The 26,258-nt window shown below is 36.1% G+C and overlaps 1 protein-coding gene across 1 annotated transcript in view; it reads right to left on the bottom strand.

Annotated features, from left to right (window-relative positions):
* Window positions 1-26,258, bottom strand: part of TBX15 (T-box 15) — a 79,337-nt gene that overhangs the window by 8,108 nt on the left and 44,971 nt on the right. Inside the window, exons 3-7 of the mRNA XM_015814037.1 lie at window positions 22,788-22,889; window positions 20,266-20,437; window positions 18,981-19,148; window positions 15,295-15,359; window positions 5,243-5,340 (exon numbers count right to left, since the gene is read on the bottom strand). Coding sequence (XP_015669523.1) covers window positions 5,243-5,340; window positions 15,295-15,359; window positions 18,981-19,148; window positions 20,266-20,437; window positions 22,788-22,889 — 605 coding nt within the window. The remainder of the gene's footprint in view (window positions 1-5,242; window positions 5,341-15,294; window positions 15,360-18,980; window positions 19,149-20,265; window positions 20,438-22,787; window positions 22,890-26,258) is intronic.

The following is a 26,258-nucleotide window of genomic DNA, read 5'->3' as shown; positions in this document are numbered from 1 at the left end:
CTGTTGCTTGTGACACCTTCCCAGCTATTTGAAAAGTGAAGGTAAGACCTTTTTCTACAGCAGTCGCTTTTGCGATTTTGGGAGACTACTAATTGCAATTTTGTGTCAGACTTCCTCTCTCAATCTCTTTCACAAGGAATTTAAGTTACTTTCATTCCAAAGAGGTTGTAATATGATGTAAAAGATGCAATATAATGTAAAATAAAGTTTTATTGCTGCCATTTTATGTATTAACAGCTTTTAAATGTCCTGCTATTCTTTTATGAGGTTACTATATAGTTACCATACTATTTTCTCAATACTGTTATAGAAGAGAAGCATATTTGTGTATGTGGACATAGGTAGTTTGTGTAATTTTAAACCAGGAATTTGTATAAGAGTTCTACCATGTGATATGAACCTCTATGAATAAAATCTGTGTAATTTACTATTTGGATTATCAACTGGCAAGGCCTCTAATGTCAGAGGCCCTTGACAAAACTGAAGGCCATCTCTTGAGGATATTTTAACTTAGATTCTTATGTTGCACAGAAGATGGACCTGGATAATCTAAAAGACCTCAAAGTATGATTGTTATATGGAGTAGAAGAAAAGAAATAATTGTGATAGATTTTTTTTCAGTTTTTGAGCCCCATTTGAGTCTAACAAAATGTATACTTTAAGGAATATTGCATTAGTTAGAAACAGCACTTACAAATAACAAGCAAGTCATTTGAAAGATTGGTTAGTATTCAGAGCCCCTATAAAATACTACTAAATTCAGTACTCAGCCCAGAAGCTGATCATAATGTAGAAACATCTGGGAATAAGAGATCATCCAATTGCAATGAAGGGCATCATCACAAAGGGGTTTTCCTTTTCTCTTAATGTGGAGATTAGAAGTGGAAATATTGTTTAGGAGCTCAGTCTCATGCAAGCATTTGGCTCTGCAAATAGGCACTTTGGGCAGCAAGAAGTTGCTCTTTTAACACTTGCCATTCTCTGCTTTTGGATCTCCTGAATTGTGTAAGACCTTTGTAGAAAAAACAAGCAAGGCATTTGGAGAATCTTTAGATTTCCTCTTTTGCAATTATAATTGCATACAAAGTAAAAGTGATCCATTTGGTAAGTGAATAAAGTCAAGATTTTAGCAAGTGAGTTCTGAACTGGAAACCACATTTTGTGCATGCCACCTTTGCTTGAGCAGCCAAAAGAACAGTTGCTAATAGCCTGCAGGGTACTAACTAGTCACATGGTGTTGGCTTCCTTCCTGGTTTTTCAGCTGCCAAATTACATTTAAAGCAGCTAAAAATACATTAAATATTTTCCTTTCCTTATATTACTTGACTATATCAGCAGTTGCTGTAGCTGCTATGAGCATGTTATTTGATAACCAAGAGGAGGACAGAAGGTTATCAGTGCAGATATTAATACAAGGCACATCTAATCAAGTGTGTAAATGCCACAAGTTTCAGGTCCAAGGATATTCACAAAAAAATGAGGAGCTAAAATATATTCCACGCTCTGATTTATGCCCCAAAATGCACTGGGATCTCTTATACAGTCTTACTGCTGGGAGAAAACAAGCTACCCAAGTTGCAAAAGATATATTCCCTTGTTGATTCTCGCTTTAAAATAGCTCTTGGAAAGTTGAGAAGAAAGTCACCTTTTTTTTCATCTGTGCCCTTATCCGGATCTAAATTTCTTCCCTTTCAAATTTGCTATTAATTTTAAGGAACTTCTAGAAAATAGTGTACACTATAGAAAGCACTTCAATAACAACAGCAACATCTTTATTATGATCTTTGACCAGCATTCCTTCAGAAAACCCATTATCAAAAATTATCATAAAAGAAAAGAACAACATATCCAAGTCAAAGTTTGTACCACTGCATGGCTCAGTGAAGATATTTGGCAATGTGAATTATAAGTCAGTGTCCCTTAAAAAATCATGTATGTAAAGTTTGTATGGCCCTCAATTTTGGAAAGAGCACGTCTCAGAATATCATACAAAAGACACCATAAGTAGATGTAGGCAAGAGTTTTTGTCTCCTTAAGAGTCACAAGGACAATATTTCTGAGAATAAGGAGTCTCATGAAATCTTCCCACCAATAATGCAGAAAGAAGAGCATTAAAACAAATTCTAGGAAAAGCCCCTGTATATTTACTCAGAATTAGATTGTGTAAATACCCTGCAGGAAACAGCTTACATATGACAATAAATTCCAGGAAGAGTAGTAGTGAGATCATCCTCATGATCAGTGTTCTTGGTTCATTATCATTAATTGGCCTATATATTCAAAAGAAAGACTACATAATTCCTCCATATCAACAAGATTGATAGCTGTCTATCAACAACAAAAGCAAAAGTCCTTTAGGATCAAACACAATTTTGATAAAGCAACACCCATCACATAGATATCAGCAATGCATGGCTTGGAAATAACACATCCAAATGTTGCAAAGAATGTTGTAATGGAGTTGGGTAGTATTATTACAGAAACAATTTGTTCTAATATGCCAAATAATGGAGGGGTTTGGAGATTTTGTAGCTTTGATTAACTATCATACTTTTTCCAATCAATATTATTTTCCTGCTAAGCAGAAGACATTATTTATTACAGTTTGTCTAGGCAGGGATTTTTTTTTTAAAGCAAGCAGGATATAAGGGGAATTCTAGTTTATAGGGCATGTAACAGCAGAAGGGCATCACTAGGAACAGGCAAAAGTGCCATTGGGTTGGGTGTTAAATTCCTGAAGTAGCTCCATATAATTGAAAGAGGGTTTCCAATTGCACAGCTCACACACATGTGTCATAATTGAGCAATGACCTTTTCGTACATTTGAATAAACTTTGGATTGAAAAAAACAGTCTTTGAATAACAGATGAACAGATCTAGAAAACCCAGCCTAGACTCTACCAATTTTAACTAAATCCCGATCTTTCCCCCTATGGTTAAGTTCCATCTGATCAAGGAGAGAGGCACAGTAGGGGGATATGGGAGAGATGGCTGCAGTTTTTGGCACTTTATAAGAAAACTTGCTAACCAAAAGATGACCATTCTGGATGTAGCAAGGTTCCAGTTCGGTTGTACTATACCGTCTTTTGATCTGCTCTGTGTCAGATCATGCCACAAATGTGGGCCGGTGGACAAAGGTGAACTAGGTAAACTTTTCGAATTAATTAAAACTAAAAGAGGAACACTCAAAAGATATACACTGTAAACTGAAGATCTAAACTGCAGTCAAAATTGTATGTCTATAGGGTGCAAATGCATACTGTAATGCGGTTGTTTTTCTGACTCCCATTTTAGACTCTCTTTAGCCACTACACCACCCTTAAATTGCCATCTCTGCATTTACATTGCTATTAAATAAAAATATTTCAAATTCTGCACATGTGCAACAATGCCTTGTATGTTTCTGAGAATTTATTTCTGTTGTTTACAATATAAAATAAATATAGTTTTTATTAAAAATATATAGAAGGAATTTAATTATCTTAATAAAATGAACAATAAAGGAAAAGATAAATGATAAGTGAACTAAAGTGACCAACATAATATGACCACTAATATATCTAATGGAACCGAAGTGTTTGGCAAAGTCAATTCCATAGATGATATTCTGCATTCATACTGGTACCACTGAAGAAGACCCATTTGGAAGTGTTCTTAGTACTTTGTATTCAAAGGCAAAAAGATGCTTTGGAGCACTGAGGTACAAATGCAGCACCTGACTGCATTGCATGGAACTTTTCCTGCGTGGATCCACAGCTTACCACTCTAGAGAAAGGCCCTTTTGATCCAAAATATTTTTTGCACAATCGTATGTACTCTGAAACAACAAAGTGGGTCTTTCCCACTTCCTCACCTGAACTACAGTAGGCTGAAAGATTTTGTACAGATTTTGGGGAGGAAAGCAAAACATACTATTCTGCCAGGTGGGATCATATTCCTAAGAGCACTAGATTGCTTTCAGGTCTAATATACCCTCTCAGAGCCTAAATAGTTTATCTGTGCTACAGATTTCAATTGTTTTAATAGCATTTTAATTTCCTGATGACTTCTTTTAAACATGTAGAATTTTCTGCAGCCGTGTGTCTAATTGCTCCTCTTTGCTTTATTCGATTTTGTATTTTTAATTATTTAATTGCAAATACTGACCTAGATTTCTATTTTTGAGATAGAAAGTCAGTATATGTAGTGTTTTAAATAAACAAAAAAGGTCTGGGAAATTTATTGTGCAGAAAATTCTTAACACCTGCAATGGAGTATAATTACTCAGGAATAAATCACAATACTCAGGAATAAATCATAATAATCTTAACTAATTGCTGAAATATTCTTAAACGCAACAGAAAAGAAAAAAAAGCTTAACTTCTTTCTGCCATCTTATCACTCAGGAGAAGGCAGGGATCCCTTAACCAATGTTAGGATTTTCCAGTGGCCATTTAGAATTTCATCCCTGAATATTATATTATTTAAGAATGTAAATCCTCGAAAGATACTGTGACAAACAGACTGGAAATATTGCCAGTTTTCCCAGGAAATATATCAGCAAAGGTTTATTTCAGAAGTGGCCTTTGCTAAAGTCAGGGATCATCTAACAGTGCGGGTATGTTCCTTGGCAGTGACAAGACGTAGCCAGGCCCAGCAGGGAGGCTAGGTAGAAACCGTAAGCATACAAACAAGCAACATCATCAGAGAATTATAAATGGCATGGGATGGGAGGTAGCAATAGCTCAACTACTTGGAAGAACATCCATTGATCAACTAAAAAAAAACATTATGAGCTCAATCTGGTGATTCATTAGACAGGCTTTTAAAAAGGCATGACTCTCTTCATGAAACAGATCATATAGGTTCATACTTTTAGCATTGTTGACTCCAATCAACTCTTAAATTTTAGGCAGAGGAAGGCTTTCCTAGCTAGGTCAAGTACAAAATTTGTGCCTAACCGGGGTTTTAGCTTGGAAACATCTGAATAGAAAGTATGTGCATATGAAACAACAGACCTCCCCTCTACCACAGGGGAGGTAGCCCAGATAAGAATAGCCCCTTTGAATGGCTATAAAAGCTCTATGTTACAAATTTTCCCTATTTCTGAAACTAGTAGCTGGACTATTCTGTTTTATATCTTTGCCTGACTGTCAAGAGACTTAGGAGTTTCATGAATTCAGCTGGATGCCAGATGTCTCTTATGACACTCTGAAGCTATTCCGTTGCCACCCATCTGCTGCCTCTTATAAAAGTGGCTCACCTTGCTGTTTTTGCATGGTGGTGAAATCTTCAAAGGTGAGCGTGCGCACAGGAGGCCTCCAAAATGCGTATGTTTCCATAATGGCCTCCAGGCCAGTTCTGCAAAATGAAAAAAACAAGAGAAGAGGGAAGGAAGGTTAAAAACATCAGTGAAGATGTATTTCTCCTTTAGCAAGTAAGAAAAAGCATGATTTTCTCTACCAACTTGACAACCGTTAATTTTATCATCCTATATTTCTAATGACACAATATCCATCTTTCTAGTTTCCTCTGTAAAATGAGAGAGAATGAGTATGCTTTCCCCCCATTTTTCATAAATGAAATGGCCCCAGAATATTAGGTCTGAACTACATGTCCACCTGAAGCAAGACAAAGAATTCAATGCAGTTTATGGGGGGGGGGAGCTGATGATATGTCACAGAACAAAATCAGGGGCAGTGATGAACTGGGAATGTGTTCAGGGTTCAGGATGGCCTCTTCACGCCAAATAACATGAAAGAAGTATTAAGAAAAGAGAGAGTAATTCACCTTCTGCTATTATTCAATCATTTGTTGTTTGCTTTCTTTCCTCTCCTCTGTCTTCTTTCTTTTGGTTCATTAACTTTAAGAATGTGCTCACCTTCCATTTCTGGAGTTCAAGGTCCCTAAAGTCCCTTTGCTGATGAAAAGACAGGTTTTTTCAGCTGAAAAAGGAATGGAGCTAACATTCCAAAGTTACCCCGGAAGCAAGGACATAGTTGGCAAAATGTAGGATTTTAATAGTTAATTTAAGAGTGGAGAAATTGCCCTGGTGTATTAGCTGTTAAATGTCTGCAAGCAGCAGTTGGGAATAGGAATACAGAATGTTTCATCACAGATATTCTCAGTAAAATGACCACCCAGAACTCAATGAGAATTTAATACAAAAAATGTTTAGATTGCTAAAGATAACTGAAGCCATTATATCCAAAGTTCACACAGTGGAAAACGAGAACTACTACAAATATGGCGATGCAACAAGACTTTAATTAATTTCTTTACACATACGATTTATGTGATATCAGCATAAGCAAATTCATATGATAATATAGAGTTTGCCAACATTTCTCCTTTTTTCAGATTGGGGAATCACAGGAGACAGGTATTCATCCATCTCATCAGAGCCTGCTGGTGTATATTGTTTAACTTTGCATACAGTGTTTCCGCTTTTTGTTTGAAAAATGCAGCAAAATTTAAATGTAACCCAGATGATTCCAGTGTTCACAAAACCCAATTACATCATGTCATTACTAAATCTACAAGAGATGTTCAGAGTCTTCATGGAAATTATTGAATATTTGAGTTACAAACCAAGGACAAACCTCTTTTATATAACTTGGCTCACGTATACTATTAAGCTATTGATTACGATACAACACACACTCCAATTCTGGTGCTTATTCTATGACAAACTCTATTTTTCATGCTTTTATTAATGATAGCCTGGAAGGAAAAAGAGAGAAAAAAATATGCACAACTCTAGTTTGGTCTCTGTTTGATTTTCTTGGAGGAGGTGGAAGACCACTACATTGTAATAACAGGTAATATAAAAGGATCCTGGGGTACAAAAATGGTGAATGATATTTGATATATTTCTTTGTTTCAGTAATGCCTTCCATATGGTCCTCCTCCCCTGTTGCTTACAACCGTCATTGTTCTCTGACTCCTCCTTCTAAGCTCCAAACTGACATTTCCAGACATATCTGATCAGAAATAAATGCCATATTCCCAATGCATTCAGTGGGACTTTCCCCAAGACACATGTATAAAGACTGGACCCTAAAAAGTCTTTTCCAGAGTAGAATGTCCCATAAAACAGCACATGTACATAGGCACATGTGCCATTCATTCACTGGACTACATTTATGTGAAGTTACAATTATAACATGTCAGCCTTTCCCAGATAAAAAGGAGCTTCTGATGAAGGAAAGCTTTACAAATGAGATTGAAATGAGCTCTAAGATTGGGGGTAAAAATTGCTACAGAGTAATTGCCAATCAAGGTTTTTCTGCAAGATGAAGAATTTGTTTAAGTATATGAAGCTAAGCCTAAAACTAACTCTTTGTGAGCACCTTTTAGAAACTAAGACCACAAGGAAACCCCATTTGCTTTTTTAAAAGCCTGCCAGTTCATTTATTTTTGCCTTTTTATATTCGTAAATCCATGTCCATTCTCTCACACAATGGCTTCTTGCCACAAAACAAAAAGCTGAGGAGTGTTGCTTAGTAAGAATACTGCAATCATGGAAAGTAAAGCATACACTCATGAAAATCCTATTAGTTCTGGTTTAATACTTGAGATTTGTCTCTAATATCCAGTGTTTGACTTGTACTTAAAATTCTGTTACTATGGATTGTTTGTTATGAAGGCCCAGCATCACGGGAGGATTTGTATTTAACAGTCCTTGAGCAGCTGACTAGCATATTGCTTTGAAATAATCTTGGATGTGCTAAAATGAAGCCAAGCCAAATCTTTGCAGAAAGCTTAATAACCAGATCTAGGCCATGGATGTTTTTCTACTTGTATGAAAATATCATTTCCTAATACTTTGCAAAGTTTCAGTTTGACCTTGCAATGTGTTAGCAAATGTAAATTCAGTGTGATACTTTGGCAAAAGTATGCTCTTGTATTTAATTTTTAATAAATACTTTTCCAGATGTTTATAATAAAAAGGCAAAGAGCATTCACATTTCATTTACAAACTATAACTGTATATGTTCAAAATTATTAAGATGAATGAGAGATAGACTTGGGGAAATAGATAAAGTGGAGATGAATGAGAAAGAGCTGGTGTGGAAAAATGATGTTATCCCCCCTGGTGAACTACAGTATAGCATCATCCAGCTCTTTCTGAAATGATATGGCTTTAATACAGACAGGCTTTATATCACCAAAGCATTCTTCTAGAGGAGCATAACAGGATGGAAAACTAAGGTCAGAGAGAATTTTTAGCATCAACTCTACATTAATGGGAAAGAAACTGGAAAAGCCATTTTTACATTACATATTAAAGCTACTCTGATCACATAATTTTCATTATTATTTGCCTTATTTATTCTGGGCTTTGGATTCATTTCTCTGTATGAGTTTAATTAAATCATTTCACTAAATGATTGCTCACATATGAAAAGAGGCTGTACAAATAAATGAGAAAGAGTTCCAAACCTTCAAGGGCCATATAAGCGATTGCGTAGGAAATTACGCTGAAATTAAATCCAAGCAAAACAAAGGTGCTGTTAGTGAGGTGAAAACTGAACTCCAAGACTGAATTGAAGCCTGAACTGGATGGAGTTGCATTCCCCAAGATAGCCTATTATCAAAATCTAGATTCCTTGACCCATAGGTGTCATTTGATTTGCAGATGGCAATGAGAATATTTTCACAATTATGGCTAGTGTAGCAACTGCAGCACTTCCTGAACTAGACTGAACTTAGTGGTTAGTTGTGCCTTGGTTTATGGCTCAAATGCCGTAGTGCATTTTTTCTGGGGCTTCTCTTGAAAAGTGTCCAAGGTGGTGTAAAATATGGCAGTCAAGGTCAGGAATGATACAGTGCCTGCTCTAAAAGATTTAAACTGACTCCTAATAGCTGAAATAGATTATTAGTTGCCTACTGTAAGGTTCTAGTTTTGCCCTTTACATCCCTTAATGGCTTATGTCAATGGTGGCGAATCTATGGCAAGCGTGCCAGAGGTAGCACTTGCAGCCCTCTCTGTGGGCACGCGTGCTGTCGCCACAGCCCCACCTCCCCCGTGGCCCCTTCCTTACCAGCCCCCCCCCGGAGTAGCCCCCAGGTGTGGCCTGTGCGGAGCAGCGCAGCCAAGGATATGGCAGCCGGGCAGCAGGGATAAGACTCCGCCCTCGCACCCTGTCGTGTGCAGATGATGCTGCAGGGAGCGGGCGGAGGGCGTGGCTGCCATGGTGTTGTTGGGCCGCCTGGGGAATCTGCGGCAGGCCATGGAGGGAGTGGGTGGCGCTGCGGGTGGGTGGGTGGGGGCAGGGCAGGGCAGGGGGCGGAGCAGAGCAGGGGCAGAGGTGGGGGCGGGAGAGAGCAGGGAGGTTTTTGGGCACTCGGTCTCTAAAAGGTTCGCCATCACTGGCTTATGTTCTAATTACCTGAACCAACCCAATTACCTAACTCAGCTGGAGAGGGTCCTCAGAAGAAGCCTCTGTTGCTGGAAGTTTGGCTGTTGGTATGCAAGAAAAAAAATACCCATTTGGCTCCAATTCTCCCTGAATTTAGGAAGAGGACAATAATGTGTGTCTTTCACTAAACTTTTAATTATTTTAAGGATGGATTTTGGTTTGGATTTTGATTTAATTGCATCAATTTTAATCATTGTGCTTCATTTTTTAATGTTATAAACCTCCTGAAGTATTGGGATATTTATGGTAGAAATTGAGAAATAACTAAATGAATAAACATCATTCTGTTATCTACCATTCTTTAACCTTAGGCGATTCTTCAAGCAATCATTTGTTTAGAAAGGACAGGATGTAATATTGCAACTCTGCTAGACTGACTTGTCTTCTCTGACTACCAGAAAAGACATGCAAAGCCCAACTACCAAGTCTAAGACTATATTACATTAGGTCTCTTCCTTGGTCTAGTGCAGATTCATACACATATTATTTCTTTTAAAATTGATTTATGTATCTAAATATTTCATCTTAACAAGTTTTATTTGTTTTAGAAACTTATTTGGCCACCCACTTTATGTACTGTAACTCACAATGAAAGCAGTAAAAACATTTCAAAAGCAATACAAATCAATGTCAAAAAACATCTTTCAGTGCCCTAAAAGGAATTGGAAGCCTCAGCCTATTCCAATTCTTGAGGGAAGTATTCAATTTAACAGGGTTGTGTGGGATAAGTGGACTATATGAACAAACTAAAGCCATGTATGAGTGCCAATTGCACACCTTACAAATGCTACACTAGCTAATTAAAAAAATAAAACCACACACTGAGAGCAAACAGACCTCAACTCCCTTTCAGCAAAGGAAGAAAAACAAATTACTAAATAGAAAAGGTTGATGAAAAAAAGAAAAAGAAAATACATTCTCTTTTTTGATACATGTTACTCATATTTCATGCTCAGAAAATATAGGGAGAGAAACCCAGAGAAAAAGAGAGAGATTTAAAAGGAACAAAACTTGGAAATGGAAGAGAAGAGCTTAATAAGTTATCACTATTTTTTGTCTTTGTGATCCTTGGTTCCCTCTACATAGTCAAACACATTTTTATGAATCATTTTAATTTAGCAGCTGCTGTACTTTAATGCCTCTCCTGATTGTTACTTCATAGCCACAAAATCTTATTTTAATGAAAAATTAAATGGTGGAACTTCCTTGTGGCCACTTCCAAATGTGAGTCAGAACATATGTGTTGCTGGAAATTTTGCAATTAGGAGAAAAATAGAGAATAATAACCTAGACTTTTAGTGATTTTACAAATGGCCAGCCATAAAATGGTGGCAACTGAAAGAAAAGAGGACAGGTACACTGGCGTATCCTGGACAAAACAATACTATATGCTTAGATCTGTTGATTTGCAAACATGGCCCCCTTCACTCTTTAAAAAAATCTGTATTTGAAGTTTGTCTCCTAAGAATATCTTTAGCTTACGACCATTTATTTAACAATGATTCCAACTTATCATGGCCTCAGATAAAATGACTTACAACCATTCTTCAAATTTACGACTGTTATACCACCCCCATGATCATGTCAATTTGGGCACTTGGCAACTGGATCACATTTACAACAGTTGCAGCATTTTGCGACTTCTGGTCCTGCGCAGTAGCGCAGCGGTTGAGGGGTTCATGGCTCTGTGCCCTTCGGCTGAGTTTCTTCCTGTTAGGGGACCCTAAATGGGCCAGAAGCTGCCCCGCAAAGAAGGAAGGAAGTCCCGGGAACCACGAAGAGATGGCAGTTGACCCGATCGGTCCAGGAGAAGCCTTCCAGAAACCAACAGGAGAAAGGCTAGCTTAACTTCAGAGTCTAGCCCAAGCTGCAAGCAACCGAAGTCAAAAGCACTATTTTAGGCTGATTGTAAACAGCGTGTTTGAATCTGGGTAAGAACATCAATTTTCTCTATCCTATTTATCAACTTTTCTGAAGAAAAAAAAATCCCAAGAAGCAAAAAACCTCCGAAAGTGAAGGAGGGGAATTTTTGCCCCACCCTTTTACTAACAGAAGCGGCAAATTAAACCTTTTATGGAGGACCAAAATGTATTGAAATGAAATGAAGTGACTATAAAACCTAAATCTGGATAAGTTTGAAATTACTGAATGGTTAAGATTCTCATTTTAAAGGCAATTTGTTCATTTTGAAAATTTGAAAAATAAACCGGTGCTGACATCTAGTGGTGGATGGAGACTATGACAGCTATGGCCTTCATGCAGGACTTGGCAAAATCTGGAAAAAAACTAATTTCTACTTGTGACTTTCAAAGCTCTAACAATAGAGAACAGCTGTGACAAAAAAGAAAACAATCTGGGCTGCAGACAAAGTGAGACTTATAAACTTCAGGGAACAAGAAAAACTTTTTTGAACTTTCTGGATTACAAGTATCTATTTAACTCTGACTCCAAAGCTATTTGCAGAGAAAAGAAAATTTGGATTCTTGGTCATCATGGAAAATCAGAGATTTATAGAAAGAACATCAAGAAAAAATAAATACTTTTCAAGAGGAGACATATGATATGTTGCAACTACCGGTAATTCAAATAACAATGATGTCAAACCACAAAGAAATCCAAAATAACTTTGAAAATATAAACCAATGCATCTCCAATTTAACTTTACAACAAAAAAATCCCAGGAAACAAAAACAGAGAAGGAACAGATAAAACAGACAACTGAATACAAATTTAAGGATAGAGACTTAAAGATGGAACCTAACAAAACAAAGAAGTATGATTTAACCCAAGTGTAAAAAAATTTACAAGAAATACTGGATTTGGAAAAAACAACTTATACTTTAACACCACAAAACCAATTTGAGGATAAGAAAAAAGATTGGACAAAATGAACTGCAGAGATGCTAGGAAAAACACTAGAACTGGAGAGACAAAAAATGATAAGAGAAGCAGAGAGAAAAAGAAAGAAAAAGATGTTCAACAAAAATGAATGGGCAAATGCCTCTTACAAAGATATTGTACCTGACTTACCTTTTATATTTACAGTAAGACCTACAAGAATATGGAAAGATTCTTTGATTCAGCAGAACATATTGATTAAGAAAGATACTGGGCAAAAGAAAAAGGCTAAAGTGAAAATTAAGAAAATAGACGATGGGGCCTATCAGAGAGAATATTTTAAAAAGAAATACCTGTTCGAATATGGTTAAAGAAATAGAAAGATTTTGGATATGAATTTTATTTTAAGAGGGAAGAGCCACTCAAGTAACATGGTGCTTTCTTTTTCTTCTTTCTTTTTATTTTATTTCTTTATATGAGTAATATAAAAGAGTTGGAATGGAACTCTTATATAAAGGAAATGTTTTAGATATTTAAAGGTGATTGACTTTAAGAAAATTACAATGGATTAAAAAAATGTTTTAAATAAGAGTTAAAAGACTAGATTTATTTAATGGAATATTTAAAGATTAAATATATTTTTAATTATGGTAAAAAAAGAACAAAAAATATTTGGAAATAAATATGTATTAGCTTATAGGAAATAGGGATTTTAAGTAGCATACTATCCTTTTATTTTTTTATTCTTATTATTTTTTCTTTTTTTAGTCTTATTTATTCCTTAAGAAAGGTAAAAGTTTGGGTTGGCTTACATGAGAAAAAATAGACTTAAATATCTAAATGTAATTAACTTTGAGAAAATCTTAACCAGTAAAAATGTTTTGAACAGTGTGGGAAAAACAAATGTAAGGAAGAACTGTAAACAGGATCTATGATGAGACAACCAGAATGACTAGATAGAAAAGGAATATTATATTGATGTGATTATTATCTGTAGAAATATTAGAAAATTTTTATACTCAATCGTCATTCACTAAAATAACAAGAATTTTATTAACCTAAGGTTGGTAAAAGAGAACATTATGGGAAAAAGAGGAAATCAAGTAAAGTTATTATGTGGATTATAGATTATAAAAATCAACAGTTAGTGAATGTTTCTTAAATGTAAACCCAGACAACACACTGTTTACTGAATATTAAGGTGATTATGTTAAAAAATTAATAAAGCATATTTTTTTTAAAAAAAAAAAACAGTTGCAGCATCTTGCAGTCATATGATCACTATTTGCAACCTTCCCAGCCAACTACCAACAGACAAAGTCAGTTAGGGAAATTGGATTCACTTAACAACCAGGCGGTTTGCTTAACGGCCATGATAAAAATGGTCATAAAATCATATCCAATCAGGGGATGACTTGCTTAGTGACCATATCACTTAGCAATCAAAATTCCAGACCTAATTGTTGTTGTAAATCAAGGATTCTCTGATTAGCAGGCTTAAGACATTATCACTGCAATTGCTTAATTGTCAGCCTCTGAGTGCTTGGTATGACTGAATTACAAGTTATCATGATTCCTAGAATTTGTAAGAAAATGTCCAAATGTAGTACATTAAGACCTTCTGGAGGTCTCATTCAGCTATGCCTGCATTTAGCCAGTAATCTCTGAATCACAAGTAATTTGCATAAATAATTAAATTAGCCCTTCCCAATTTTTTGTTTTAACATCCTCAGTTCACAATAATGGCAAGTAACCTCTTCAACTTTTAAGAGGAAAGTCAGACTTTAATTTAAAAAGGGGCCTGGGATGATTAAAGCAGGTAAAGGGAGGGGCAGAACAAGGTTCAGGTGCAGTTTATTGATTCCCAACATAGGTCCAGATGAGTTAAATGAACAAGACTATTCTGCAAGGCGATGCATTTCAAAATATGAAAACAGTCGTGCTGATTTTTTTTCATGATGATGTTTGCTGTATTTGTTTTAGAAGTGTGTGACTGGGAATTGGTTATCAGTGCAGCTAACCCATACAAATCTATCTGCTTTACATTTGGGCTAGAGAGCAAGAATTTACATTAATATTTACAAAAGATGTATTGCACCAAAGATTAATTCAAGCAGCAGATGATAATTATATTAATCTCTGAGAAAACAGCATTGCAAAAAGCAGTATACCATTTTAAGCATTACACTAAATTTTCTACCAATAAATTTAATACAATTTATTACAGATCAGCAGATATTAAGCACCTTGTTTGACCAAACATTGCATAGAAGCAGAACTCTAAAGCTGGAAATTTTGGTCTATTTTTCCAGTGGCACTTGGATATTATAATAGCATTGTTGTCCTTAGACCAATAGCAATTAGCACTTAGACTTATATACCACTTCATAATGCTTTACAGCACTCTGTCAGCATATGGCTCCCAACAATTTGGGTCTTCATTTTACTGACCACAAAAGGTTGGAAGGCTAGGTCAAGCTTGAGACTGCAGTACTTCATTCTAATCACCATATTACCACACAGTGACTGAAAAAAACTCATGCACAAACTGCCTATTTCCATTATTTCTCTGAAAATTTTCAGCCAATTGATAAACAGGTCCATCAATTCATGCACATAATATTGCTTATGCACAAGGATCAATGAGAAACTTGTGCAACGGATGACAAGCATAGAAAATTTGGGGGAGGCAAGGGTACATGGGTGAATAGTAGTAATTAATCGCAACAGCTTCCTTAACCATAAAGTGTAAGGTTAAGGTTGCTGGACTGTGTCTGTCCCTGTAGGATTCTGGGTTTACTATATCATTACTTCTAAACTACCTTGAGGAAAGTTTTATTAAAAGAGATGTGAACTCCAAAACAAATATGTTGCCATAAGTGTTGGTTGCAGAGCATTTTCGCTCCCTAATACATTGTGCATGGGGCTGGAAGAAATCTTGGAGGTCTTCTAGTACAATCCCCTGCCCATAGCAGGAGATATCATCTCTTTCATCAACTGACCCATAAGAAATTGGCATGCTGAGAAGGGAAGATTGAAAGAGTTTTCTTACCTGTTTCTTCCAGAATCCCTGAACCCTTTTGCAAATGGATTTCGGTCAATTTTCAATCTGGTAATCTAGAGAACAGAAACTGATTTAGATTCCATAGTGAATAATTTATTCATCATTGTAAACTTTCACCACTCCGTAACTTTTTTTCTTGTTGCATTGCCTATGAGACAATTAATGTATTCAAACTTATCTCCAAGCTATCTGATTTTATGGAACTCCACTGGCTCCTTACTTTCTCCTTTTCCTGTTGCCTTATTGATGAAATCTAGCACCAGCTTCTGGGGCAGAGACTTTGAACAGTGCCATGCATGTAGCAACTACACTGCTATATGAATAACAAATGCAGTTTCAGATGGAATGTCAAAATAAATTTCTTCTCCCAAATGAGCATTTGTGATTTTGCAGTTCTTGACAATTGAAAAATTTACAAGTCATCTATATATTTAAACTGGAACTCAGTCACATCATGAAGAAAGATATAAACGCTCTGATGCAGATGATTTGTTAATACATATACACAGATGTTTTCCAAGTGAATCAAAAGTGCAGGAGGCAAAGGTCAATACATCTGGGTGTGACAGACAGCAGGGCTAACCCACATGACCCATAACCTCTCTTTGGTTCCTTTAATGCAAGGAACCCAGGGTGGGGGTGGGGAGATTAACCCAGAATGTTACTAAAATAATATGAAATATATTGTTCCATTCTGAATGATATGAAAATATATTTGTTCCATTCTAAGACTTTTTATTGTTATCCAAACATGCACAAGTGTATTCAGATTGCTTTCTTGCCTTCCAAAAATGAAGTTAAACATGTTTTCTAAGTAAATTAAAAACATATTGTCTCTGCTGTCAACTAATGCTTCAGAACATAACCAATAAGTTTTCAGTGCTATAGCCACAACACAAGAGATTCATTCCAGAGGTCAAGGCAAGCTCATCAGACCATTGTAATCCTTTGCAGTTCTCAACCCTGCAATCTCTTATTCAATGTAGTGACCTCAATATCCACTGAAGTTATAAATTGTAAAAAAAACATTTTTATATTCTGTAAAACCCAGTGAGTATTTAAGATGGATAGAGATAAATAGATAGATGAGAGAGAGAGAGATGATATAGACAGACAATCTTGGTATTTAGATGTTTTTTCTGGACTTCTCCAGAGAAATGAATTTCTATATTTACAGGTGATCTTGTAATTGCTCAATGGTTCTGATTTATAACAACTTTTGTTCCTCTGAGGAATGCAGCCTAGTGCCAGTTGCAGTGAGATTCTTCCCACCTGCCTTTTCTTTCAAGATGCCATTCACCCTTGCTCTACTATATTATAACTTCAGATGACCAGTCTACTGGTCTATTGTAATGGAACTAAATATTTTTCCTCCTACAATTTAAAGCAAATTCTTTACATATTTGTTCATCCATGAATCATATAGATCCATTTCCTAATCTCATTGGTAGGTTCATGGAAGATGCTATCAAAAGTCAAAAACTCAAATTTGATTGATATTGTTTAATATAATCTGATAATTAAACCACATAAGCCAAAGTGAAATGCACTTGCAAACAGACAGGCTGCCAGGAGTTAAAAAGCTAAGCAAGAGACACTCTAAACACATCCAACACAGCCAGATTCCAGGGTGGAAAGAGCTCTCCCCTGCTGAATTACATTTGTATATAATGCACTACCAGAACAATCACAAAGTTTAAATTACAGTATGTGATATTTCAGCAGGGAAATTAAGTCCCAAGTAAACTTAACCTTCTAGAAAATAAGTAACCTTTCCTTACTAATGCTTTTTTTCATAAGTGAAAGAAATATCCCAAAGGTGCTTTTTCAAGAGGCAACTTGACTTTCTTGTTTTTCTTTGAAGACGTTTCACTTCTCATCCAAAAAGCTTCTAATTGAAGAAGCTTCTTGGATGAGAAGCAAAACGTCTTCAAAGAAAAACAAGAAAGTCCAGTTGCCTCTTGAAAAAGCACCTTTGGGACAATCATGACCTGGATGACTGGGAATATCCATAGACATGTGAAAGAAATGTTCCTGTGCTATCAACCTGAAGGTCTTAAAATATCATGATCTGAACATGTTTCAGCAATTCGACAGTGAGATCTGAATTATAGAATAGAGATTTATGCCATATAAAGTCACAGTTTTGCCTCTGAAGCTATATCCTGTTGAAATACAGATAATACTTGGCTTCCATTAAGCGTCAGATAATACAGATAATACTTTGGCTTCCATTAAGCGTCAGGCTCTGCATCGTCACCTGGTGCCTTGCTGGCGTCCTACCATCTAAAGGGAAGGGAGGGGGAGGCATTTGGGCAATCCACACCTGTGTATCTAATGGTGGGAAATGGGGAAGGGGAGCTGACATGTGAAGAAGACCAGAGCTGTTTGTACCGATTATGCGCATCTTCAAGGCTGCTTGCCCTGGGTGTGAAATTCCAGCAACAACCCAGAGCTTCCCACATCATGGTGATCCCAGATTGGGTGGCAACACATCATGGGGGGATGGATGGGGACCATTGGGTTTGGTTCTTTGTATCAGTGAGCGGGAGCTTCAATTTCTGCCTCACCTTCCTACAACCAACATCTTTAGTAAAAGTTCTTTTCACTTCAATCAATTGGAATCGAGAATCTGCTTTTCTAAATGATTGTTTGGGGGCAGGTCTGACATTAACTTTCTTTACATTGTGCATCATCAAATATACAAATTTGACTTCAATTTTACAGAAAAAAAGAGAAAAAAGTTAAAGTTTACCACTGGATTTTATGTTTTCCAAAACATAAATTGGGAAATCAGTTATGTGTCCCATGTTTATTTGGATAGTCTGTGAGAAGGCCTTGAGTTTACCCTCCCAGGAACTTTTATAGCTGATGGGAATATGTCCATTTGCAGGTCTACAATCTGTTTCCATATTCCAGCTATAAGTGGACGTAATACAGACATGGCTTCAAGATCAGTTACTTATTTTCCTCTCACCTTTTTCTCTTTTCAGTTTTGCCAGATTCCCTTTTGTTTCTTTACAATCTAATCTCAAATAAACCTTTAATTCAACTCATGAATTTGCAAACTCAGAATCAGTGGTGGGATTCAGCCAGTTTGCGCCACTTCAGCAGAACCGGTAGCTAATTTTTTGTTGCCCAGGCCCAGAATGAACTTCCGAAAGCATTATCCACACAGAGAACTGGTTGTTCACATGTTTGAATCCCACCACTGCTCAGAATGAATAGCACGCTCTCATGAAGCTTGTCAATTACCCAAGCTATAAGACTAGGATAAATGAGGAGATGTCTTTTTCCAGTCCTGGCTAGGATGGTCTTATTGTCCCACAAATATCTCTGTTCCTTGTAGGAATGTGATTTGTCAACTAGGTACAGAAGCAAGGGAGCTGGGGCAAATGTAGTACAGATCTATTTTTTTATTTTAAAAGATGAACATATTTTTGAGAAAAATACCTATTCATGCATTTTTAACTCATTATTAGATTGCTGATCAATCCATTTTTTATTACAGTTAAAGATTACCATTACAAATAAGAGCATTAAAAACAATAATGATAATTAAAAAATAAAAATCACTTAAATAAAAGGGTGACAAGGGGCACACCTTGTTGTAAAGGTAGGATCAAAACTAGTGATGTGACAGGAAAAGGTTTGCAGAGTTCCTTTTTGATTACCTGCTGATTTTGATAAGCGGTAACTGTGGTGAAGACGGTCTCTGGAAAATGGAAGGTTTTTACCCCATCACCTGTGGGAACTGGTTTCGTGGGAGACAGGTCACTGCTGAAGTCTTTGCAAATAACATGGATGCGTGGTTGATACTTATGCATTGAATGCAAGATTATCTTTAAAAAAAAAGTAAAAAAGAGTGAATCATTTGAATGCATTATTTTCAAAATAAGATTGGAACTGAGATGTGGAGATCAATAACTAATAATACTTCAAATCATAGATTACTGGTCCATCCTTAACACAAAGAGCAAATTTGGAGCCCTATTTTTTGAAGAGTTTGTTGCAGGAAGGGATGAGATGAGGCTGCTATCTAATTTGGACTGACAATATCAGCATCTTCATGATACAGAAATAGTTTTATGAGGAGAATCTCTGTAGAGGGCTTTTGAGGGACCCCATCCCCAGTTATATCTAACCATCCCCCTCAGGCTTGACATGAGAGGTCCTGTCTGCTATGAAGTTCCAGTTAATGTGACCCAGAAGGAGAGCCTTCTAGGTCATGGCACCCACACTGTGGAACATCAAGGGAATTGGCTCCAACATTACTAACTTTCCTAAAATCCCTTAAAACTTGGGTTTGTCATCAGGCTTGGGGATCCCATGGAAATGGAGATCCCATGAAATGGCTATATTGTATGCAAGACCTTGAATCTACTCTCCTTCTTTGCTTATGTTTTTAATTTTAGTGGGTTTTTTAAGATTAATTAAATTGTTTTGTTTATATTGTATGCCACATTTGTGAGATAATGTATGTGCTACAAATTATTTGATATATAAAGAAATACATTTGATAAATAATCAAATAAATTAGCTAACTGAATAAATAAATACTTTATGTGTGTTAAGTATGTGCCTTCAGGTCAGTGGACTCTAGAGAAGTCCCTGTAGTTTTCTTAGCAAGATTTCAGACATGGTTCGCCCTTGCCTACTTCCTAGGGCTGAGAGAAAGTGACTGGCCCAAAGTCACCCAGCTCCCTTTGTGTCTAAAGTGGGACCAGAACTCAGTCTCCCAACTTCCAGTCTAGTGCCTTAACCACTACACCAAATTGGTTCTCTGCATGCATAAATATTCACGTACAAGAGAGAGTGGTAGAGGGGAATACTTCAAGAGAGGTAAGAAAGTGGTACTAATGTTGTGGACAGACATTGTTTGGACAATACTAAGAGCTAAGTGAAGGGCAAAGCTAAGTGAACATTACTGAAAATTGAATGCAAATCCTTTTGACTTACATGGCCTTGATCATCTAGCTCATTGTTGGTCAGCTTGAGTTTATCAAAACTGACAACTTGCCGCATCCAGGTGTCTCCGGATGCCAATGAGTCAGGGTGAATATAGACCCTCGGCGGCACAGGGGAGTCGGCATTTCCTGCTACCATCCATTTGGAGCTGTGATACACATACCTGGGAGAAGTAAAGATGGGAGGGAGAAAGCTGTATTACTTAAAGAGCAAATCCCCCCCTTTTTTTTCTTTTTTCTTTTTCCTTGTCACCCGTCAAACAGCATTCAAGCTGTCAGATTATTTGCACAGGAAGGAAACGATATCCTCTGTCTGTCTGTAATGGGACCCAGATGATACCTGGAAATATCTCCTCACTTCTGCATCTCTATTAATCCTCTTTCCCAATTACTACCCCCTAAAAAACTTTGCACAATAGGGCAGATTAATTGGTTAACCTTACTGATATCAGATGAAAGTCTTTAGACACACTAGGAAATATTTCATTATTTGCAAACAATTCTCTTACTTTCCTCTGCAATCCAGGTGCTTGTGTTTCTCAGTTTAGATCATGGAGATCCTTGCTTCTCTTATTTCTTCTCTGTTTCTTCTCTAGACTTTTATATAATGACACTTGCTACTATATTTCTTGTGATAATTGAATTCAGTAAAAACCAAGGGCACAACATTCATATCACCTCCTGCCTCAACTACCAAGTTAGCACAACTGAATACATATGCTAAGTATACCTATACTCTATCAAGGGAGACATCTGAGGAAACCCAGATGGACTGGAACAAAGGAACAATCTCTAACAATCTGAGTCAGACAATGCTCAAAGATCCATTAAGGGTTCCAGAGCCACAACTAGGAAGGAACCAATCCTTGTTTAATCTAGAATATTTTCTTTGTAGATGAATTTGTAATTACAGAGAAAGAAAGAAAAATGCCATAGTAGTCGGATACATGTACACTATATGTTTACTTATTTTAAGAAGCCAGATTCCAATGAAAATTGCTCCCCTGGTGCTGCTGACATAACATTTATTTTGTTGTTATTAAGAAGTGTGGTAGATTTGTATTTTGCTTTACCATTTCTTCTCAAACAGCTTTTAATCTAAGCTTATATTTTCATTTCATTCTTCAGATGATACATTCTGTAATGCTTTTTGGACCAAACTAGAAATGAGCAAGTAGGAAACAGCTTGAAAGACCTAAACCCATCCGATTTGTAAAGATAAAAGGTAAAAGTTTCCCCTGTACAGTCAAATCCAACTCTAGGAGGTGGTACTCATCTCTGCTTCTTAGCTGAGAGAGCCAGTGTTGTCCAAAGATGCTTCCATGGGCATGCGGTCAGCATGATTATATGCCGAGGCACACGGAATGCTGTTATCTTCCCACCAAAGTTCTGCCTATTTGCCTCAAAAGAAAAGTCTTTGGTTTTCTTTCTATATTTACTTTAAGAATTTTCTTTATTAAGATATGAATCCTACTCCAATATTTTCTTGCTTTATCACACATCCACCATAAATGGTAAAAAGTCCCCTCTTTACCTGGAAAAAAAATATGGAACTATGTTGACACCAGCAAGATTACTCTATGCTCAGAAATGGAAGACCACGTCGATTCCCACAATGGAGAAACGGTTGTAAAAACTGATAGAGCTAGCAGAGAAGGCTAAACTGACTGTACTGATTAAAGAAAAGAATACAAATATGTGGAAACCCATTCTAGACTTTGTGCTTGAGGTGGAAAAAATGAAGATTTGATTTTGGATTTTACCAATTAGATAGACTTGATGTTATTGAAATGGCTTGTTTATATTATTTTGTATAAGTAAAAAAGTTGAGGTTTGAAGTTGATATTCTATTGCATCAAAGAAAGTCGGAAGTCAATGCCTTTTTTTTCTTTTTTTTTCTCCCTTACCTCACTTCTCTACCCCCTTTTTCCTTCCACGCCTTTTCTGTTATTTACTTTTATATTTTCATTGTATCATATATTATAAACTAATAAAACTTTTGAAAGGAAAAACAAAGTTGTGCCTATTTATCTACTCACATTTGCATGCTTTCAAACTGCTAGGAGCTGGGACAAGTAACGGGAACTCACCTTGTTGCGCAGCACTTGGGTTTTGAATTCAGGTTGCCTTGCTTGGGTTCCTACTCCTTTTTTTTTTTTTTAGAATGCTATTCAATATAATTTTTTTAATCTGTTTTTTTCATTCCTTTTGTCCAAATGTTTATATTGTCTTATTTTCTAAGATCAGCTTTAGAAAATGTTAATGTTCTTATTTTTATGGTGAATAATAAAATATGTTTAGCAGATATTACAAGGCATATCCTCAAGCTTAAGTAGCTATTTTTATGTTAAACATCAATGACCATTTTGGTCCAACATTGAGGAGAAAGAAAATTTCTCAGGCAGATAAACATTATATCCATGAAAAACATCTGAAATAAGATACTGTCCTATTATGAATTTTGGAAAATCTTATTCTAACTTTTAAACATATCTCTGCTAAGCTAACCTTTACCTGTATCTCTTGTTATCCACGGGTACAATGTCCATGGCTATGTAATACTGCTGGTGAGGATCCAATCCTGTAATCTTCACTCTCATTGCAGGAAACATTCTCCTACAAAAAAGAGGGAGGGATGAGAAAAGAAATATAATTCAGTAAGAGCTCTCTTTGCTGAGATAGAAATGTCCCAAAATTAAGAAGTTATGTTGTAAGCCTCCCAGAGTCACTTTGAAACGAGACGGGCAGCAAATAAATTTCATAATAAATAAATGAATGAATGAATGAATGAATGAATGAATGAATGAATGAATGAATGAATGAATGAATGAGTAAGTAAAGTAAGTAAGTCATGGAATGTATTAAGTGAAACATCTATGTTTTTATCTCATTGCTGCATCTTGTCCCTTATTTTGAACTACAGTTTACAGATTCCAAAGTTTTGGGTCAGAATCAAGATTTTGGTATAGAAACAGAGTATGCATATAAGATTTTCATGTTTTTTCTGTACATCTTAGAAGAAATCTGGCAAGCTAATGCCACAGAACAATTCAATTTGTTTATTCATGCAGTATATTTAATATATTACATATTGATTGATATTCTGGTTTTTTTCTTTATTCTGCCCTTCCATATTTAATTACATTCTTTTTTTCTTCTTTTTTTTGGATGAAGCCCACTTCTGATGGCCTTGTCATGATATCTAAAACTCAATGCAGCCTCAGCCAAAACTGCTTGTTTGGCCACTCATATTTTAAACAGATTTAATAATTTGATAATTCAATATGGAATTAAACATCTTGAAAAATTTGAAGTCCTAAGAGTAGAATAATCAACATGATATTTAATCATTAATTAACTTACTTTATTCTTATTTAAATATACATGAAAATTAAATTAAAACAAATTTCCCCGCTTCTTGGTCTTGGCCCAAACTATTGTTTGAAGTATAGCCCTGGATATTTTATTCTATATAAAATCATGTGTGGCTCTCAACTTGAAAAAATAGTTACAGTACAGCAATTGTTTGTATTAAATGACCAATGTGCTGTTTTAAGGTATTGTCCTACTCTTTTTCACAAGTGCTCTGTGCATCAGGTATGAGCTTTAAACAAATATTTGCCTTGTTTTATCAGAAAGATGCAGTTGTCCTGTTTCCTAGCTAAAAACATTGGTCTGTGAGGTCAGTATTGTGCATATACACTGTCTTGATTACTAGGTTTCTGCAATTTTCTTAAATCCCTTGTCAGCTTCTTGTGTGGTTTTCTTACAATAAAGGAAAAAAGAAAAAAGAGAGATGCATTTTTTTCCACTCAGTATTACAATTCTCCTTTTTAAAACATTAGTCCTCCAGACCTCATTCAGTAGACTTCAGATGCAATACATAAAATTTTACTTCAGAGTTTACCTCCAAATAACAGAAAAGGTTTCTGAAGCAATGCTGACAGCTGGGGTGATGTACATCATTTGTATCATTTATCTAATCACTTAATATTTTGCATTAAATAATAATTTGCAATGAAGATACTTTTCAGAAATGATGTAAAAACACCATTACATAATGATACAAATAACATAATCTACGTCAATTTGGATTTATTAGATATTTCCATTTAACAGACAATCCTTTGTCCCCAAATGTTCCATTAAGCCAAGGTTTTATGGTCTAAGCTCAGAAAGTATCTCAACAAAGTAAGTTAGCAATTAATAACTTCATGGGGAAAAATAAAAGAGGTAGAGCTGATGAATAAACTGCGGCTTAGTTAATGTTACCTGATGAATTTAGAGCTGAAGTGAGAGATTAGCTATAGTCTTTTCACCTTTAGTCTGTATTTTTCACAAACAAGAGAATAATGAGAGGCCATTACTCCTGACAGCTGAATGGAATTGTCTTCCGCATTTTACTGCTGAATAACAGGGGGATGAACATAAAAAAGATGCTGACTTTATGTCATATCTTGCAGAGGCCAACTAAAGCTTGAAGCATTATGCTTGCTCAGCAAACCTGTGATATTCTTACGTTCTTTCTGTGTGGTCAGTATCATTTTACATGACAGAAGTAATTCCTCTCCCCCAAGCAATGCCTCAATGATAGCTATATGAAGAATAAGCCAAATTGCACACAAATGATGTGACTGTTCTCACGGCCAAAACCCAACAAATATATAAATGGTGTTAATTTCCACCACCCTTTTTGGTTTTGTGACTATTTCTCCTGCAGGATGTGAGAAAGAAATGAATGTATTTTCAAGCCCTGTGGTTTGACAGGCTCCCTCCAATTTTAGTTTTACTCCTAGGGTCTGCCTGCTCCCCTGCATACATCCCCTCCATCTTAGCTCATTTGCAATCTTAGTCAGTTTATTCCAGGACCTTTTTATTATTTTATTTAAATGCCTTCATCCTAGAAACTCTGAGGTCACACTTAGTCGGTTGATTTGATTTATTACTGACAACCCGGTGGATAAAGAAAGATTATGTACATGTGCCCTTAATAGCTTCATTTGACTTGAAACAAAAATATCGCTGTGATATGTGATATTGAAATATGTGAAATGGGTAAGAAAACAGTGACATGCTGAGTTTACCTTTATTTCGGGGCACAACTTCACACTATTCTATCTGTGTTGTGCAATTTGATGGTTTTTGCCATGACCCTCTTCTCCAATAGCCTTCGTTATGTCAAAAAGAATAGATTCTTTTTCCTACCCAACAGAGTGGTGCATGTTTATAAATGCATTTGAACAGAATTAAAATTAAGCTGTTGGGTTTTTTTTAAAAAAAAGATGATCTCCTCTCACTCTCCCAACTTCTAATATTGAGATTCAATTATCTGGAATAGAACATTTATCCCCCATTGAATATGAGGCCTCAAGGCACTTTAGGGACCTCTTAGATAAAATAATAATAATAATAATAATAATGAGGGATGTCAACAGTTAGAGTTCATAGGATGAAAAGCCTGTTCTGAATGAACCAATATCAAGAAAGAAGTTTACCTATGACAAACAGGAAACCAATGATTTTGAGCTACTAAAAGAAACAAATGCTCTAATAGGTACTCCTCAAAGCTGGTGGTGTCCTCTTTTTTTCCCTTTGTACTTTGCAATCAGGCTAAAAATAGAACCATATTTACTATTAAAAACTGTGTATATATTAAGAACCAAAATCTCACTATGCTATTTTGGAAAGATTTAACATGTTTAGAGAGAGAATAGAACTGGAAGGGACCTTGGAGGTCTCCTAGTCCAGCCCCGTGCTTAAGCAGGAGACCCTATACCATCTCAGACAAGTAATAATAATAATAATAATAAAGTTGGAAGGGACCTTGGAGGTCATCGAGTCCAACCCCCTGCCCAGGCAGGAACCCTACACCATTTCAGACAAACGGCTGTCCAGTCTCTTCTTAAAAACTTCCAGTGTTGGAGCATTCACCACTTCTGGAGGCAGGTTATTCCACTGGTTAATTGTTCTAACTGTCAGGAAGTT

Source organism: Protobothrops mucrosquamatus, unplaced genomic scaffold (assembly GCF_001527695.2).
Source record: "Protobothrops mucrosquamatus isolate PMUCROS unplaced genomic scaffold, P.Mucros_1.0 scaffold212, whole genome shotgun sequence".
Classification (NCBI taxonomy): domain Eukaryota; kingdom Metazoa; phylum Chordata; class Lepidosauria; order Squamata; family Viperidae; genus Protobothrops; species Protobothrops mucrosquamatus.
The sequence above is the reverse complement of the archived record's forward strand: the minus strand, read 5'-3'. Positions and strand labels throughout refer to the sequence as shown.